The sequence below is a fragment of the Artibeus jamaicensis genome, unplaced genomic scaffold (genome assembly GCF_021234435.1).
Source record: "Artibeus jamaicensis isolate MK-2021 breed Jamaican fruit bat unplaced genomic scaffold, CSHL_Jam_final contig_465, whole genome shotgun sequence".
NCBI classification, from domain to species: domain Eukaryota; kingdom Metazoa; phylum Chordata; class Mammalia; order Chiroptera; family Phyllostomidae; genus Artibeus; species Artibeus jamaicensis.
Window position 1 is genome coordinate 30,380,669 of NW_026521843.1, and position 20,389 is coordinate 30,401,057.

General features: G+C 36.1%; 1 protein-coding gene across 7 annotated transcripts in view; it reads left to right on the top strand.

The window, feature by feature from the left end:
* FOXN2 (forkhead box N2) overlaps window positions 1–20,389 on the top strand; it is a 58,157-nt gene that overhangs the window by 22,847 nt on the left and 14,921 nt on the right. For 2 of the 7 annotated variants that reach the window (XM_037161218.2, XM_037161217.2), the window contains 3 exons: window positions 1,501–1,627; window positions 7,527–8,077; window positions 19,960–20,066. In XM_037161218.2, the coding sequence (XP_037017113.1) occupies window positions 7,541–8,077; window positions 19,960–20,066 (644 nt within the window). In that variant the 5' untranslated portion in view covers window positions 1,501–1,627; window positions 7,527–7,540. Of the gene's footprint in view, window positions 1–1,497; window positions 1,628–2,325; window positions 2,742–2,846; window positions 3,023–7,526; window positions 8,078–19,959; window positions 20,067–20,389 lie in introns of those variants that run through there. The other 5 variants (XM_037161219.2, XM_037161216.2, XM_037161221.2 and 2 more) reach the window with 4 other exon arrangements.

Genomic DNA, 20,389 nt, shown 5'->3' on the forward strand with positions numbered 1-20,389 from the left:
GATGTAGGTCTTTGGATTTCATGACTTGGAATACTTCTTTCAAGCCCCTTCTTGCCTGTTAAGGTCTCTTTTGAGAAATCCGCTGACAGTCTGATGGGGACTCCTTTGTAGGTGACTGTCCCCTTAGCTCTTGCTGCTTCTAGGATTCTCTCCTTCATTTTAATCTTGGCTAATGTAATGATGATGTGCCTTGGTGTGTTCCTTCTTGGGTCCAACTTCTTTGGGACTCTCTGAGCTTCCTGGATTTCCTGGAAGTCTATTGCCTTTGCCAGATTGGGGAAGTTCTCCTTTATTATTTGTTCAAAAAAGTTTTCCACTTGTGGCCTTTCCTCTTTCCCTTCTGGTACCCCTATAATTAGGATGTTGGAATGTTTAAGGATGTCCTGGAGGTTCCTAAGCCTCTCCTCGATTTTTTGAATTCTTGTTTCTTCACCCTTTTCTGTTTGGTCATTTTTTTCCTCTTTCTGGTCCACTCCTTTGATTTGAGTCCCAGTTTCCTTTCCATTACTATTGGTTTCCTGTACATTTCCATTCATTTCAATTAGTTTAGCCTTCATATGTTTCTCTAATTTGTGACTAAAACCAACCAGTTCTGTGAGCATCCTGATCACCAGTGTTTTGAACTGTGCATCTGAAAGTTTGGCTATTTCTTCATTGCTTAGATTTATCGGCTCTGAAGCTCTGAGTTGTTCTTGAGCCATGTTTTGATCTGTTTGTGCCTGTTATGTACGAGGAGGTGTTCACCAGGGTGGTCACTGGTTTGTGATGCTGTATGTGGGAGCGGGGTCAGAGAGGGACAATGGCGGTCCCCTCTGCCACTTTCCGCCACTGGGGCCTGCAAGGTCTGTCTCACCGCTTCACTCCTTCACCAGTTTATCTGCGCTCGACTATGTGACTTTGGTCAGCCCTCAGTGAGTCCACCGCCTTGCTCCCTCAGTGGGTCTGCCCGCTTCTCCACACCTGGGATCCACCTACGGCTGCCAGCGCACCTGGGTTGTGCGCCTGGGTCTGTCCAGTGGATCTTTCCTGCCCAACCCTGCTCTGCTGCTGGCTCTGCCCCTCTTACCGGTTTGGCTGAAGGGTTTATTGTTGTCAGACTTCTGTGTAGTTCAATTATCTGTGTTTTGGCTGCATTTTTGTTGCTAAAACTTTGTTGTTTTTAAACTTGGTTGTGTGAGAAGGCGCAGTGCTTCCACCTATGCCTCCATCTTGGCGGAAGTGGAGCATGTTTTTTTAAAGGGATGAAAGCACCCTCTTTTAAAAAATCTGCACCGAGTTTTTGATGACTATGTTTAACCTCCAAGGAAATGTTCTCTACCTAATTCCAGTTGGAAGTCACTGTCATAATGAGCAACTCCTTATAGACAGAAGTACTGTAAATCAAATTCCTCAAGTGTGCTGAGGCTGAAGAAACTTAAGAACACGTGCTCTAACAATAGAGAATAATGCATGCTAGAGATGTTGCCATCAGAAAGTAATGTAAATATCTGTTTTCAGCAGCATGGTGAACTAAATGCCTGGACAAGCCTTTCTGCTGAAAGGCTAACATACTGAATAAAAATGCATCGATGGTCTGGCGCAAAAGCAAAGAATATTTAGCCCAACCACTAACTGAAAACCTAGTGAGGTAAGCTGAATGCTGAAACTGGCTATTGCCTTGAGGGTATTTACCAAATTAAGTGAACTCTGTTTCCTTGCTATGTAGGGCTGGGGATCAGGAAGCAAAGCCCAGGCCTGGCCAAAGTAGAACATCAAGCAAGAAACAGGCTTCTCCCAGTAATTTGGAGTTCTGCAAGGCTGTACATTGTAGGTGTAAGAGTGATCTAGAAATTCTTTCCCATGGTGTCCCAGTGGATAACAAAGAAGATTATCTTTCTAGATTATTTCTGCTAATGGGAAAAATAAAATCTCTGCTGAAAATTTATTACCACAAACCAGCCCTCTTATTGGTTTGCAGCCTGAATTCATAGTAACCCTCAAGCTAAGAATTTAAAAGGATCGTGGATTGTTACTGCTCTCAGAAGCCTGACAGAAGCAACACAAATCATCATCATCAAATGATTCCAGTTGGTAAAGTTCTAATGAAAATGATTAGCTTGTAATAAAAATGTATAAACATCTAGGGGAAACAGGATACAGTATAAAAGAATCAGAAGAATCAGGCCTGAGAATAGTTCACATCTTGGAATTATCAGATGTAAAATATAAAATAATGTGTTCAGTGAAGGCTTAAAAATGAGGAAAAGAGTAAGAAACTATGTAAAAAAATCACAAGTTCTAGAAGTGAAAATATACACTAATATTTTCACTAATATTTTAAGTAATTAATATTTAATGGATGGATAAAAGCAAATAGACCCCACTGAAGAAAAATTAATATAATGAAAGATGAATCTGAAGGAATCTGGAATGCAACACAAGGAGACAATAAATGGGAAAAAAAGGTTAATAAAAGGGGCATTTTTAGAGAAAACACAGAACACCTTCAAAGGACTAAGTTTTCAATAATAATGGGAATAGAAGACCATGAAATGATGATAGTGAAAATAAATCTAACAACTATGACTCATGGTAGTTCAAGCTAGAGTTCTATAACCAGCAAAAATATCTTTTAAGAAAAAGTTAAATAAATACATGCTCAGAGAAATAAAATCTGGAAGTTTACCAGCAGACCACTTTTTAAATAGAAGGAAAATGGTCACAGAAAATCTGAAATTCAAGAAGGAATGATAAAAAGATTGGTAAGTAGTTATAACTTAAAAATGTCATGACCCTATGTCCCACCCTCCCTATTCACCCAGTCTTGCCCCAAGCAATTGTTTTTTGTTGTTTTTCCCCCAATGAAGAAAGTCCTCAGAGGGAAACTTTGCCAGTGTGGAAGAAGTGAAATAAAAACGGCAGAAGCACCATAAGGCATCAAACTGAAGTAGTTAAAAAACTGTCTTGAGCAGTGGGAAAAAAGTCTCAATAGGAATATTGCATCAAATGGAGAGTACTTTGAAGGTTACTGAAGTTTAAACATGTAAGAATAAATATACAATTTTTTATAAATAAATTTTATTGGGTTTTTTGTCCCCCTTTTACTACAATTAAAAATAATCAGCCCTGGCCAGTGTAGCTCAGTGGATTGAGCGCAGGCCTGCGGACCAGATAATCGCTGTTCGATTCCCAGTCGGGGCACGTGCCTGGGTTGCAGGCCAGTTCCCAGAGGGAACGCACAAAAAGCAACCATACATTGATGTTTCTCTCTCTCTCTCTCCTTCTCTTCCCCTCTAAAGATAAGTAAATAAAATCTTAAAAAAAAATCTAGCATAGCCTTTTCCCGCTTGAGTTTCTTTTAATTTTAAACTATAAAAATGATAAACACATTAAAGAAATACTAGAAAATAGAACAAAGAAAAATTATTGTTAGGCTGATTAACCAAGTTAACTAATAGAAACCACTGTTCACCTTTTATTTTCTATTTACCAGTTTTTAATAAAGCTTTTTTGTTTACCTCACAGTCTTTATGACAGTCATTTTTAATGACTACTAAATATTACATTGAATAGATGTACTTTAGTTTACTTATCTTTTTTCTGTAATAAGATATATTAGTTGTTTATAGTTATCTATTATCTTTCATTAATCTCGGATGGACATCTGTGTGCTTGTGCTGTGTAAAAGAGAAGGAGCCCTGGCTGGGTGGCTCAGTTGGCTGGAGCATCGTCCCATACACCAAAAAGGTTGTGGGTTGGATCCTCAGTTGAGGTGTGTTCAGTAGGCAACCCACTGATGTTTCTCTCACATGGATGTTTCTCTGTCTTTCTCTCACCCACCCCTTGCCCCACTTCTAAGATCAATGAGCATATCCTCAGGTGAGATTTTTTTTTAATTAATAAATTAATAAATAAATAAATAAAAAGAGAAGGAGAGAGAATTTTTTCCCTACAGAGGATTATTTCACTGAAGTGATTCATAAGTGGAATTACTGGGCCAAGAAATATGACATTTTTAATGATTCTGGGTGCATATTGCCAGGTAGCTATCCAAAATGTTCTGAGGTCCTTGCCCCAAATTGTTATTGTACATATTTTTAAACTATTGCTTATTTGTGCAAAAGTAGATACTGTTACTTTTATTACTAGTATTTGTGCTTGGTGCAACACTAGGTACTATGCTACATTATCATATTTAACATTTTTTGTATTTCTTTAATCATTAGTGAAGTTGAATATTTTCTAGTATATTTGTTCTCTATTTTTACAGTTATTTGTTTTGGTGGATTTAGTGTTCTAATGTTTAGTGTACTAAGTGGATGATGGTATTCTAAAGTATTCTAAAATGACAGTTTAGAAACACTCTTCTTTCCTTGAAAATGTAAATTCAAACCTTACTAAGAGCATGTTGGCCTTTCAGTACTTGATTTTTTTTAACTTTGCTTGGCTGTGTACTTTGTGTAATCTTTGACTAACTTGATGATATAATATTGGTTTTTATCTTAATAAGATTTTATTCTAAACTTGTAATTCAGAGGAATAACAGTTGTAACCATCTAAATTAGTTTCTGTCACCTTATTTTCTCGTGTCTGTCAACAATATCTATTTGTTTTAAGTAGTATTGCTAAAATATAAATTCATTAAGATATTGAGTGTACTCGAATGAACAAAGGAGTTGACTATTGAACTCAGCCTGGTTTATAATTTTGGCTCTCCTTTTTTTAGCTTTAGAACCTTAGACAAATGGCTTAGTTCACTTCCATTTCCTTATTTATAAACAGTGAATTTCAGTTTTCTGGTTACCAGTGACAGTGTTTACTAGCATTAAGGATGTGTTTCTAAAATAAATAACTAGTAAAGGTGGGTAGCATAGCACCTGGTACAGAGTAGACATGCATGTTGATTATTAATTTCAGTTTGAAATAATTATGAGTGGATTGATTACTCACACCCAACACTTTCTTAAGATTCATTAGGAATACAAAAGTAAAAGATTCATGCCCTTTATGCAATTCACAGTTAAAAAGAAAGAATCATACATAGAGCTAAGTAGTATGGAGGAGTAAGTCGAGACAGTGTATTTCAAAGCCCATAGCATAGTGTCTGTAATATAGTAAAATCTCAGTAAATGTTAATCAGTGCTATTTGGTACTCCCTAATTTCTATATGTAATTGAAAGTAAAGCCTTTGCTGGTGTGGCTCAGTGCATTGAGCAGTAAGTAGCCTGTGGGCTGAAATTTGCTGGTTTAATTCCTGGCCAGGGCACATGCCTGGGATGCAGGCCAGGTCCCCAGTTGGGGGCATGTGAGAGGCAACCACACATTGATGTTTCCCTCTTTTTCTTATTCCTTTCCCTCTAAAAAATAAAAAAGTAAAATCTCTAAAAACAGGAAATAAATGAAGAGATAGGTGAAAAGACAAAACTGGACCATTAGAAATTAGTTATTTCTTTCTTTGGACACTTAAATGCAAAGTTTTTATTTTTTATGTTTTTAAGGAAACAAGACTTTCTTCAACCAATTAATTTTCAACCATTACATTTTTTAAGTTTTCTATGGGTAGAGAGACTTTAGTGGTAAATGAACATTTGGTCAGTTACACAGAACAGGATGTCATCTCTGAAATATGTGTGCACATACGAGCACACGTGCATATGTTTATGTATGCGTGGTTTCTTTATTGATTGAAATGGACAACAAATTTGTTATAGTTTGACCTTTTCATTTTTACAGTGTCTTAGTGTAAGAAGCTAAAGATATAGGTGTATGTGAGAGAGATAAGAGCCAGGTGGAGAGAACAATGATAAAATTTAAAATGGGTAGGATCGGGTAATTCATACTCACAGGTGATGTACTTGTACTGTTACCAGGATAATGTAATGGTTAGAATTTTGGTTCTAAGTCACTCTGCCAGGTTTTAAATTCTAGCATTTTCAGTTACTAACCCAGGTAACCTCAGACAGGATATTTAACATCTGTGAATCATTTTCTTCATCTATAATAATTGGGTTAATAATAGTTCCTATTTTATAGGGTTTAATCGATGGTTGAGATAGTGTTTCGCACAGTGCCTGGCCCCCAAATTATTATCAATAACTAGTGCTATTGATAATTGAGTACCCTGGAATTGTATAAATTTGGGGCTAACCTGCCAGCTGTATTCTAAGTAAAGTAAAACTTTGAAGGTACTGTATTTTGCTGTGTATAATGCACTCCTGTGTATAATGTATACCCACGTTTTTGGCCCAAACTTTCAGGAAAAAAATCTTTTGTTTTAGTTCAGTTTTTTATTCATTTATATTTAGATACTTGTTTTTTGCATTATAAAGGAACTTTAGCATTTATTTTTGAACATATTATAGTTCAAGAAATTTTATGTGACAAATAATTACAAAACACAAGAGCAGATACAAGGGATTTCAGGTACTACCCATGTATAATGTGTACCCTTATTTTTCCCTCAAAAATTTGGGCAAAGTGTGCACATTATACATGGCAAAATCTGGTACTTTTCATATTTCAGTTACGGAGTTATAAGTAGATTAACTAGAATAATGGAAAACATAGACAGTTTTTCACTGAATTCAGAAATGAGGCACATTTATGAATCATTAAATGAATTAAATAGTACATTAGTTCTATCACTTTCAACATTAGTCAGTTGTTTTCCCATGTTAAGTGTTTTGAATTGAAATGTGTTTTAAAAGCAAAAGAAAAGTCATTTGAGAAAATATAAATAAAAACAGATGTTATAGAAATAGTTTTTTTCTCTTTGAAAAAAGAGACACTTCAGCCAGTCACACTTCAGCCCTGGCTGGTATGGCTCAGGGGACTGAGTGCCAGCAATACAGTGACACTTAAGGTTTTATTAAGGGACTGTCAGCCTTTCAGTATCAGTATGTGATGAGATTATATACAATGCAGATGTAAAATACTGGAATTTACAAAAGAAGTAACTGGTAGTAAATATGATTTTACTGATAATAAATACAGTGAATAAGAAATGTTATCTTAGTATGATGTAATAAAACTTATAAATAGTTTCTCTTTATAGTAAATATTTTAGATTTGAGGAAAGGGTTTATTTAGGATTATTATTTAAACAATATTTTAAATTTGTTTTCTATATTGAGCAATATATATGACTTATGGTAAAACATAGATCCTTAGAATGCATAGATCATATAGTCTTAAAATTCAAAGAAATAGTCTCTTCTTTTTTAATAATAACCATTTCTTATTAAGTAGTTACTGTGGGCTAGGGACTTTGATAAATACTCAAAATACATAATTTAATTTTGTTTATATCACCCAGACATATGGTACTATAATACTGCATTTTATTTACAGCCGTTTCAAATAATATAAGTTCTCTTACTCATATTGTAACCTTTAGTGTCCTCATTGTACAAATACAGTGCTTAAATATTATATGGGGTAATACAAAATTTCTCCAATTTGGAGGTATTTAAATATGCATTTTATTTTTCCATGAGCCTAAGAATCTTAAGCATTACATTGATTGATAATTGTTTCCTTTGTTGCAGAACTATAAGAGTAAATGGGTCCGGTAATTGGAATGACTCCAGAAAAGAGAGCTGAAACTCCAGGATTTGAAAAGGTTGCAGGATTAAGTCAGATTTACAAAATGGGAAGCTTGCCTGAAGCTGTTGATGCTGCCAGGCCAAAGGCCACTGTAGTGGACAATGAATCAGCAGATGATGAACTCACAAACTTGAACTGGCTTCATGAAAGTACTAATCTTCTAACAAACTTCAGCTTTGGAAGTGAGGGTCTTCCAATCGTTAGTCCCTTGTATGACATAGAGGGAGATGATGTGCCATCATTAGGACCATCTTGCTACCAGAACCCGGAAAAAAAATCAGCAACTTCGAAGCCCCCATACTCTTTTAGTCTTCTCATTTATATGGCTATAGAACACTCTCCAAATAAATGTTTGCCTGTCAAAGAAATTTATAGCTGGATTCTGGACCGCTTTCCATATTTTGCCACTGCACCAACAGGCTGGAAGAATTCTGTTCGACATAATCTGTCCCTGAATAAATGTTTTCAGAAAGTGGAAAGAAGCCATGGCAAGGTCAGTGTTATTATGAACATTACTATATTTGGGGAAGTGGGGAAAGTTAACATGGAGACCCTAAAATATGGGGAAATCAAAGGAAGACAAAAATAGCCAAGTCAGATGACTTCAGCTTGATGTTAATTATGTCCATCATTTGTTTTCAGTCTACTATAGATAGGTACATAAATTAGTTTTTTTAAATGTTTCGATTTTCTGTTAGTTCCTATGGTGTTTCTATCAGTGTATCAGATATTCTTTTTTTTTTTTTTTAACATTTTATTTATTTATTTTCAGAGAGAGGGGAAGGGAAGGAGAAAGAGTGGGAGAGAAACATCAATGTGTGGTTGCCTCTCATGTGTCCCCACTGGGAACTGGTCTGCAACCCAGGCATGTGCCCTGACCGGGAATCGAACCTCGATCGCATGATTCACAGGCCTGCGCTCAATTAACTGAGCTACACCAGCCAGGGCTCAGATATTCTTACTCAGTCTGACAACCTTTGCCTTATAATTGAAATGGAGACCATTTACATAAATGCAATTGGTACGGTTGGATTTAAATCTGTTACTATGCTATTTTTTTCTATTTGCTCAGTTTTTTTTCTTTTTTCCACTTTTCCTGCCTTCTTTTGGATTGAGTATTTTTAAAAATATTTTATTTATTTATATTTAGAGAAAGGGGAAGGAGAAAGAGTGGGAGAGAAACACCAATGTGTGGTTGCCTCTCACGTGTCCCATACTGGGGACCTGGCCTGCAACCCAGGCATGCACCCAGACTGGGAATCGAACCAGCGACCCTCTGCTTCACAGGCCTGTGCTCAATCCACTGAGCTATACCAGCCAGGGCTGGATTGAGTATTTTTTTATGATTTGGTTTTATCACTGCTTTGGCTTATTAGCTATTACTTTACTTTTTTTACTTGTTACTGTGAAATTTTCAATGTATCTCTTTATCACAGTCTACCTTCAAATAATGTTATACCGTTTCATTTATTACCTGGACTTTTACAGAAAAAGTTGACTAATCTTTATGTCCTATCTGGATCAATTTCTTTTTCCTGGAGAAGTTTATTTAACATTTCTTATAATTCACCTCCACTAGCAATGAAATACTGTTTTAACCATTTTGTGGAAGAGGGGTATAAAAGTCTAGGTTGGCAATTTTTGAATACACTATTCCTCCCCCTTATCTGCTGGGGTCTGTTTCAAGACCTCCAGTGGATACAGATAGTACAGAACCCTATATATACATATATAAATATACTGTGTTTTTTCCTATACATACATATTTATGATAAAGTTTAATTTGTGAATTAGGCACAGTTATGGATTAACAGTAACTGATAACAAATTAGAACAATTGTAACAATATACTGTTTTATTTATTTATTTATTTACTCATCTTTAGAGAGAGGGGAAGGGAAGGAGAAAGAGAGGATGAGAAACATCAATGTGTGGTTACCTCTCACATGTCCCCAACTGGGGACCTGGCCCACATCCCGGGCATGTGGCCTGACTGGAAATTGAACCAGCGACCCTTTGGTTCCCAGGTCAGCACTCAATCCACTGAGGCACACTGGCCAGGGCAATTGTAACAATAATAAAAGTTGAGTATGGCCTTTCTTTTTCTTTCTCAAAACATCTCATTGTTCTGTAATCACCCTTATTCTTATGATGATGCGAGATGATGAAATGCTTATGGGATGAGGTGAAGTGAGACGAATGATGTAAGCATTGTGACATAGTGTTAGGCTGCTATTGACCATCTGACCGTGCATCAGAAAAGGATCATCTGCTTTAGGTAATCCTGGATCATCGAACCATGACAGTAATGGTGTTTGGATGGCACCAGCAGACAATGTCAGTGGTTGGGGAAATTTAATTTTTCAGACTGAGGTTGACTGTAAGTAACTGAAACTGTGGAAAGCAAACCCACAGATAAGGGGGAACTACTATACTTTAAAGATGCTGTTCTCTTGTCTTTGGCTTGCCTAATTTCTAATGAGAAGTCTCTTGCCGTTCTTATCTTTGTTCCTCTGTTGTGCTTCTATTTTTAGCTGTTTTCAAGATTTTTTTCTTTAGCACTACTTTTCAGTGGTTTGACTATGATGTGTTTGATTATGTTATTTTTAATTTTTATCCCAAATTGGTTTTTCAGAGGTTCTCAGATCTGTGGTTTGTTGTCTTTCATTAAATTTAAAAAAAAAATTAGCTCATTATCTCTTCAAATATTTCTTTTGGCTAACTTTCTACTTCTGGGACTCCAAGTAAAAATATGTTAGACCATTTGCTGTTGTCTTACCTCGTAGTTGCTCTGGCCCTTTTCCTATTTTTTCTCCCTTTGTTTCAGTTTGGGTCGTTTCTATTAATCTTTACATAGGTTCACTGTTTCCTCTGTTGTGTTCATTCTGATGATAAGCATGATAAAGGATTCTTCGTATTTATTTCTAGCATTTGCATTTGCCTTTTAAAAAATACTCTCCATCTCTGCTAAAATTTCCCAGTAGGTCCATAAACACAGTAATCTTACTTGTGGTATCTATCTGATCATTTCAGTGTCCAGTCCGTCTATGGGTCTAGTTTGACTACTTTATCTTCTGTTTTTGTGTATATTTCATAATTTTGGATTGAATGTCAGTGTAAAAATGGTTGAAATTGAAATAAATAATGTTTCCACCCAGAAATAAGCATGCCTCTACTTCTGTCATGTGGATTGTGCAAACAGGTATTGGCCAAACTAGTTAATTGAACTAGGATTGGGATTTGTGGTCATCATATTTCCCTTCAGCATACTACAGGTTTCACATTCCTGCAGAGATGGACTGCCAATACTTTGGGCTTAGTGTGAAAACCTGGTATATCAGCCCTGGCTGTTATAGCTCAGGGGATTGAGTGCTGGCCGGCAAACCAAAAGGTCACCAGTTCGATTCCCAATCAGGACACATGACTGGGTTGTGGGACACGTCCTCAGTGGGAGTTGTACAAGAGGCAACTAATTAATGTATCCTTCACACATCATTGTATCTCTTCCTTTTTCTCTCTTCCCCCTCTCTAAAAATAAATAAATAAAATCTTTAAAAAAAAGAAGAAGAACTGGTGTATCAGATGATTTTTTTTTTTCAGTGATTCTACTTTTATCTTCATCTTTCAGCTTGTGCCACATTTGGAGGCAGGGGAGGAGTTTGCACATTTCCCTTCATGTTCTTGCCCTTCCCATAGCAATAGATTGTCATTGCCTATCACTTGGTGCAAGGGTTTGGTGTAGGGTGGGTTTCTTTCCTTTGTTCCAGTTTTAGTCTTAAGCAGGCCCTATATGCCTATGCCTCCAGATGAGGGTCTGTTCGTGCCTCGTCCAGGAGCAGACAGTCTGTCCCATCTACTAGTCATGGAGTCTAGAGCCGCATTCATCACAGCCAGTTATCTATGTGGGGCTAGTGGCTGGCATATTGGACAGTTACAGATACAGGATATTTCTGTCATTGTAGAAAGTCCTACTGGAGAGCACTGTTCCAGAGCTCAGACCTATTTTCCTGCTTATTCCCACTGTGGCAGGTAAACTGGCTGATATCAGTGGGATGTCTTAGGTACAGGTGAATGACCATTTCCTTCCTCAGTGTAGCAGATTTGTGCTTTGTGTCATTGGAGAATCTCAGAATGAGCTGATTTTCTGCCCTTCTCCTAATGACACGTGGCACACTGCCTCGTGTCAGTGAAGTATCAGGATAGCTCAGTTTGGTACTTCTCTCCCAGCAGCCACCATTTATGTGGGACTGAGGTGGGCAGGGTATTTTGTCTCTCAGTAGCAGATAGCTTTTGCTTCATATTGGAGCTTTGTCCAGAGTGTGTGAAGGTTGTGTGCCTGTCCCACAGTGACACCTGATCTCACCTTATGCTCATTCAGGGCCTGTAGCATGGATGAGTTCTGCCTTGGTAGATTCTGTATATCTGTCTTCATCTCTTTTTGATGAAAGGTATCTAAAGAGACTCAAGGAAGTCTCTTAGATCTCCTGCCCTGCTAGAGCACAGGATGGAAGCCCATGGAAAAATGCTGGCTAGTGGAGGCAGGCTCTCTTTCTGTCTGGGAGTACCAGGGATGCTAACTGGTCTTGCTAGCTCACATTGGCTTTTAAGAATTTGTTAAATTTTAAGTAATTTTTTTCTTCTTTTATGACGGTCACTTCTTCCATGCTCTGCCAAAGGTAAAACAGTCTACACGTTCCATCTCTACTCACAGGGCCCTGTCACAGTTTAGAATTTAGGTATTTCCGTTGTCTTGCTGCTTTAGCTCTCATACAGGTGCATAAAAATGATGATTTTGTAGATTATTTTGGTTTTTTTCCCTGCTAGTCTAGGAGTGATATTGTCTTATGGCTTACTATACCCAAAATGGTAGGAGTTTATTCTTATGTAAAATAAAAGTTAAAATAGTAAGTAATTATATTTTTAGGTAACTGAAGTATTTTCTAGGATAGTGCTGCTCAAACTTAAATGTACCAACTGATCACCTAAGGATCTTGTTAAAATGCAGATTGTGATTCAGCAAATCTAGGATGGGGAATGAGGCTTTTATTTCTAACAGGCTCTCAGGTGATCCTGATGCTGCTAGTCCATGGACATACCCTGAGTGACAAGACATTAGCACATAGCATCATCTTATGCTAACTTAGAGGAGGTTTTATTAGTTATTTATTGCCATGTAACAAATTGCTGCATATCACATAGCTAAGAAGACGTCATTGAGAGATAAGTAGCAACCAAAAGATTTAGGATCCAAACATAAGCAGTGGTATGCTGGTTAATGTTTAATAATTGGGTGATGGCAAGGATATAGCTTTTTCAGATTTCCATGGTACACATACTTCCATTATGGCCAGTTTCAAGCTAACAACATTAAATGTGAAGTTGATATGTTTATAGTCAGCAACACACCACTGTATTTAAGGAACTCATAATTCAATAAAGAAAAGAAAACTTAATAGAAAAATGGGCAAGAATATGAACAGGCAGTTCACTGAAGAAGAAATACAGATGGCTCATAAACATATGCAAAGGTGTTCATCCTCAAACATAATCAGGGACATACGAATTCAAAAACAAAAGGTCAGTTTTTACCTATTAGATTGTAAAAATTTTAGATGTTTGATAGCATCAAATTTGATGAGGACATGGGGAAATTTAAAAAATCAATAGTTTCACACCATTGATTACAAAAGAGTATAAATTATGATCGTTAATATGACCAAACTTGAAGGCAACTTGGCAGAAATTATTATAATTAGAAATGTGCATATCCTGCATATCCTTAGTTCTAATGGATCAGATTCTGATTTCTCCCCTATAGTAACATTTATACTTGTGTAGAAGGTAATGTATGTAAGAATATTTGCTGTGGTATTATTTTTAATAAAAGTTGTAGAATAATATGTTCAATGTGGTATGATCAAAAGGAAGTTGTTTTTATCCATAATTTTGAAGTGTGTGCATTATTTATGTCATTAACTGGAGTGTTTTTTAATGCTCAGAGAAAGAAAGAAATTAAGGAAGTGAGAGCTAGCAAATGGTAGCGTTAAGTCCAGAGTACAGGGAGAGTGTGATAAAGAGAAAGAAATCATGTTCAGAGACAGTAAAGAATATGAGAATAACTATAGAAATTGTTATGTGTTGGGACAAAAAGTATCAAGCTATTATCACAAGTCAGGGTGTGAGGGAAGGAACTCACAGGTGATGGTCTTCACAAAAATCAGTAGAACACTTTGCTTAAATGTCTGAAATTTGGACACAGAAAGTGATAGATTGAAGTAGGATTGGGAAGCTTTATGGATATTATAGTTTATGAAATACTTCTTGAACCGATGCCTCAAGATGACAGTATTTCTCTTCTAATCTCCAGAAGGCAAGTAGGGTATACTTACTTCCATTAAATGTTGGCATCCTTGACAGTACTTTTCGGACGACTAGTTATATGGAGATGATAATCTCAAAAGAAGGCAAGATGGCAAAGTTCAGTTCAAACTACAAAGTGGTGATGATGTCCAATCAGTTTGAATACCTGCTATTTAGATTTCCCCATCATTAATACCATAGTTACTACTCTCAAAAGACAGGTCTAAAAATCTTGGCATAGTATTTTTCTGCTTCAAGATTTTAAAATTACAAAAGTTAAACATGGTGGTTTTTGGGTTTGGTTTTATATTTTAAACATTAACATCCAAGCCTTATATCTATTTTTCTAACTTTTTATAAAGCCAAAGTGGGATTTTAGAAGTCTCATCATTTAATCTAAAAATACATTTGTAAAACTTAACTTCCCTTGGAAAAAAAGTTAGCTGGGAAATATAAAACTTGACATTTTACCTGGTTTAGTACAATTTTATTCTGTATATTTGCATGATAATGACTTGTTTCAGTAGCTGAAATTCAGGCGGAAAAAGTCATGCTAATTGCTATAAAAGTTCATGCTATACACAAGAGTCATGAATGTGGTTTTTAATTAGTTAATTCTTTTAAATTCAGTGGTTCTAAAAACCACTGAAAAGGTGGTCAAGAGGGGAACTCTACTAAAGTGTATAGGGCAAGTACATAAAATCATTTCAAGAATAATGAACATTGCCTCTTCTCCCAGTCTATTTACAACTTCCATTAAGGTAAATATTTTAAAAATTCAGCTCATTTCTTCAAAACCTTCATTGGTTCTCTACCAAATAAATCCAGAAGCCTTAGAGTTCCAAAATGCATAATCGTAAATGAGAGAATGCACATTTCCTGTCTTTACCACACACAAAAAAATTCACTTTGTTTTATGCAAATTTAGTTTAAAACAATTCTTCTAAAGCTCATTTTTATTTGCATTCTATCATCTAAGCACATTAATGAAGAGGCAAAGTTTTAATCTGAGAGTTAATTAAAAATAAGTTCCTTTTTGCTGTCGACTCGAAAACATAGATTAGCAAATGCATAGTTTTATCTCTTGTCACTGATAGTCGTGAACAGACCCAGTGAAAGGAAGTGCTACCATGGTAACATAAACCAGACTGTTATTTGGAGACCTTATTCAAGATACTTAACTGTCCTGAACTACAAGTTTTCAGTACCAGATTTTCTAATTTTCTATTTCAAGGAACCAGCAAGTCTACCACTACCAAAACAATTTGCAATTCTCTTATAATAGAATTTGAAAAGTAGTAGACTTGAACTAAACAGTTCTAAGAGTATAATCTCAGCAATACCAAGATAGAACATGGCTAGAATTATTATAATGATTATCTTAGTCAATATATGAAAAATAATATATGCATATCTTTTCTCTGTGAAATAGGAATGGTTTGGGAGCAAAGGATGTTATGGGTGCTAACATTTTATAATTTTGTTTCCCTATCAAAACAATTATCATTTGGGCCAAGTGACTGAATATACAATTTAAGAAGTTTCATCATTTAATCTAAAAATACACCTGTAAAACTTCCTTTGGGAAAAAAATTTCAAATACTTGTTTGGCACAGTTATATGGTATCTTGCCACAGGAGGCTAGAAAAAAGTTTTAGCTGATATATGATATATTACTTCCTATATCATAGTGTGATATGCCACCCATGTTTTTCTTTTCCTATATATTTAAATTGTGAGGATGGTAAATACTACTTTATACTCAATCACCATACTTATCCTCAGATGAGCTTTTTTCCCTTCTAACTTTAGTTTATTCCTTGTTCTTTACTACCTAAATTTTGTCTCTTATGTAGAATTAATTGATTTTGTTCTTACTGTTAATTTTTTTAAATTCTCTCTATGAGAGAATTAAATATATATAGTTTATATATATTATAAACTATATAGTTTATATATATAGTTTATATATTATAAACTCTAATATGCATATGCTAATTTCAGAATAACCCCGTAATATTCACTTATTTTGTATCTGTCACATATAAATTACTTTCTTTAAATCTCATCACAGCTCAAATGGCCTGCTTTTTTTTTATTTTATAGATAAATTTTGCATGAGGACTGATTGAGATATGTGTTCAATATCACATAGCCAATCAATAACCAGTGTTTAGGACCTCACTTTTTAAACCTGCAGAAGTGTTCTTTCATTGTGCCATTCTGCCTTAATAATTAACACATGATATTGTAAGGTAAAAGAGCCTCAGTAATAGACCAGTATTACCTTCAGGAAGATTTTGGGAGATGAAAGCATTCTGTAATTCATCACATCAACAACAGTCACATCATGACACATCACGACAAATAACAAAGAGTAGGGGAACAGAAAACATAAACTTTATTGTTGTCTAAGTAATTGCTAATGTGCTTTTAGAGTATAATTCGAATTAAAGAAATGGTTTTTGAGATAGAAGAGGTGTATTATAAAAAAAACAATTAAATAGTTTGAATTTCACTAATTTCATGTGTTCTGAGGTTCTGAGGAAATTTTGTACATCCCATGGTGGGAGAGGGGACAGGTTATACTTACACTGGTAATTGATTTTTGACATTTGTAGAGAAAAAGCTATCTAGTAGCCAACTTTTATTGAGTGCTTATGTGTTTGTCAGTGTACTAAGCAATTTACATGAATTAACTTACCACAGTAATTCTTGAAGTGGGTACAACTTATATAAAGATATATTTTGAGCACATTAATACACAGAGAACATAGATATTTTTTTCTGAAGGGTATTACACAGCTGTTAAGAGGTAGAGCCATTTTCTAAAGTAAGCACTCTGGCTCCAATGCTTCCACTCTTAACCACTATACACATAGTGTTTAGCTCTGGCCTAGTGGGCTGAGATTGCCTTTGGACTCCCTCCTGGTGTGGCTGTGGGGTTCTGTGTGTAAGCTGTGTATGGTTGTGGTACATTTGTAGAATATGCTTATAGTTGGGTTTCTCTTCAGGATATGCAGATTGGGATGTTCAGCTAAGGAAATAGGAAAGATTTGTCTTGAAGTTAGAATTAATGGGGGATACGACGGTTCCTCAAGTCCTTTAGTCACTTCACTTGACTAGCTGAACTAGTGTGAATAACGTATTGATGGTTTTTAAATACTCTCTTGCTCTGGCCAATGTGGCTCAGTTGGTTGGAATGTTGTCCCATGACCCAAGAGCTGTGGGCTCAATTATGGTCAGGGCACATACCTAGGTTGTGGGTTCAGTCCCTGATCTGGGGGCATAGGATCCCCCTTTGGGGTGCACACAGGAGGCAGCCAATTGGTGCTTCTCTTGCATTGATGTTTCTCTCCCTCTCCTAAAAAGCAATGAAAAAAATGTCCTTGGGTAAGGATAAAAAATATTTTCAAATACTCTCCTGAATTTATCAGCTTCATTCTTTTCCTCATTTCTAGTTTATATATTTATCTGTTTTCTTTTTATATGGTTTTATAAAATATATTTACATTATAAAATATTATATAGTTTTATTTTTTTCTTCCCCCCCCATAGATGTAACAAAAGCTTGTGTCGGATACTTCATTTCTTGTTTAAGAAGAAGAGTGTTTGGGGGATATAAGTCCTGGCTGGTGTAGCTCAGTGGATTGAGCATGGGCCTGTGAATCAAAAGATCATGGTTTGATTCCCAGTCAGGGTACATACCTGGGTTGCAGGCCAGTTCCCAGCAGGGTATGCATGAGAAGCAACCATACATTGATATTTCTCTCCCTCTTCTCTTCTAAAGATAAATAAATAAAAATTTAAAAAAAAAAGAAGAAGAGTGTTTGGGGATATAAATTTGCCTTTAAGTAGAGCTATGGCTACATCTGCTTAGTTTTGATACAACAGTGTTTCTCAAAGCCCTTAATTACTAGGTAATCTGTAATTGTAGTTTGGATAGCTTTTTAATCCAAGAGTGTTTACAAATTTCCAAGTGGTCAGAGAACTTTGTGGTTGTGGGATTGTTAACTCTTTTTTCCTTTCTGTATCAGGTTCTAAAATTGTGATCTTTTAAAAAGATTTTACTTATATAGTTTTAGAGAAAGGGGAATGGAGGGAGAAAGAAAGGGAGAGAAACATCGATGTGTGAGAGATATATCAACTGGTTGCCTCTCACATGCCCTGGCCAGGAACCTGGCCCGCAACCTAAGCATGTCGCCTGATCAGGAATCCAACCTGTGACCCTTTGGTTCACAGGCTGGTGCTCAATCCACTGAGCCCCACTAGCCAGGGCAAAAAAAATTGTGATCTATGTGTGACACATACCAGCAGCCACTGTCACATGTGTATACAGGACCTTAAGGAAATATCGCTGGGAGCCATGGGCAGCACAGCACCACTGCTAAATAAATATGAGATTTGATTTCGTGTCCTTAGAAAAGGCACTTCCTCAATTGTTGAATTTTTAAATCTGTTTTTTCATTTTTTATGCCTAGAAAAACCTCTTCTTTTCTGGTATAGCCTCTAAGGCTTGGAGGAACTGAGGGGTATGACAAGAAAATGAAAACACAGGTTTAGGGGCAGACAGTCTGCATGGAATATATGCAGTAGTTTCTGATACTCCAGCACCTTTAAAATTTTATTGGAGCCTTGGACTTCTTGGAGAGACACAAGGTGCCTGTATAGTTACCTGATTTTGTTGTTGTTTTTTCATTAATATTTTGAAAGCATATTCTATAAGAATTGACTTATTGCATCAGGTTTTCTTATAGGTATTCCACAAAACACCGAGTCTGTAAACGTTACCTGAGAGAAAGAGGCTTTGTGTCATATAACTTTGGAAACCACGTAAAGCAGGTTTAATTATAGCAGGACTATGTAGATTCCTTAAGCTGATAGTATGTGTAGTGTGGCAAAATGTGCAGCATTTTTTAAACCCACTCAAGGGAATTATAGCCTGGCCTTGCTGCTGCACATTGGATAATATTAGTGAGGTTCTTCACGTATCTTCCCGAAACCTTCCTGGTATCTTCCCGTTTACCTTCCCCGTAGCTGTTCCTCATGTTATGGGAACTGTGGATCAGGCAGGTCTTTCTTTTAGGCACCTCCCATTTGTAGTTTAGTAGGCATTTTTATTTATATTTTCTCTAGTTTCCAGTAATCATACAAATCACATGATTTTAGATTTTATTGACTATTCTAATGGCATGTGGGCTTTTGTGCTCATTGCCATGTTATCCAGAAGTCACTCAAATGTTAAAACTTAACCTTCTTAAGGGAAGGAATGATGCTTCTCCCTCTTTTTTTATTTTTTACAAGAGTCTTTTCCATACCTCAGTCACTGACTTATCACTGACTTACTACTCTTTCAGACTCTTACCATTCCATTTATTAAATTATTTGCTGTTAATGCCATTTAAAAAATAATAATTTTTGATGCCTCACTTAATACCATATTCCCTAACAGTTTTGGGGAAATGATGCTGCATAGAAAGCATTTTTCTTTTTAATTTCTCTATAACAATAATAATGGCATTTGTGACATCTTAACGTGTAGAGGGCCACATTGTGCACTTCTCCATGCTGTGCACGCATAACATAAGTTGGGGTTGTATCATTCTTACCGATTGTGATGTGAATGGCATGTCCTAGAGTTGTGCGGCCTTGTGGCCCTCTGGGCGAGGCACTGCGCAGGAATCTTTATGCATAATTTAACCCATGTAACAATTCTTTGTGGTGTAGGTACTGTTATTATCTGACATTACAAGTGTGGGAATAATGGCCCAAAGAAATAGAAGTTAGCCAGCCACATAGCAGGTAAATGGCAGAGCAGGAGATAAGAACCCAGGCAGTCTGCCTTCGGGTATTTCAATCACACAGTGTATTCCTAGCAAGCTTACTTCAACCTTTGCATTGTACTGAAAAGGTACTATAGGAGGTTTTTTCCCCTCATATTTATAAAAACATTCATACACTAATTGTGTGTGTCTTAAAGTTCCAGGTTATTAATTCTTGTGTATTTTATTCTAGGTTAATGGGAAAGGTTCTTTATGGTGTGTTGATCCAGAGTATAAACCCAACCTTATGCAAGCACTGAAGAAGCAACCTTTTCCCTCAGCATTAACATCTGCACAAAGGTATAGGGTCTTCATATAAATGTCAGTGCTGATTTATGAGATTCCCTTGTGTGAGATGGAGAAACTCAACAAAGTTGTAGGGGTTTGGGGTTTTTTATCGTATAAAGAATTATTTATGGATAAGACACTAGTTTACGGCAGGTTTACTTAGAGTCTAACTTGTGTTGTTAGGAAACAATATTGGATGGATAAGAATATAAATTCTGGGAAATGTAGTAATACTGAATATGTTATAACTAAGCTCTAAAGAAACATGATTTTTGTTTGTTTTTGCTGGTAAGTGTAATTGTAATGTGTTTTCTTGCTTTTTGTTTTCGAACCCA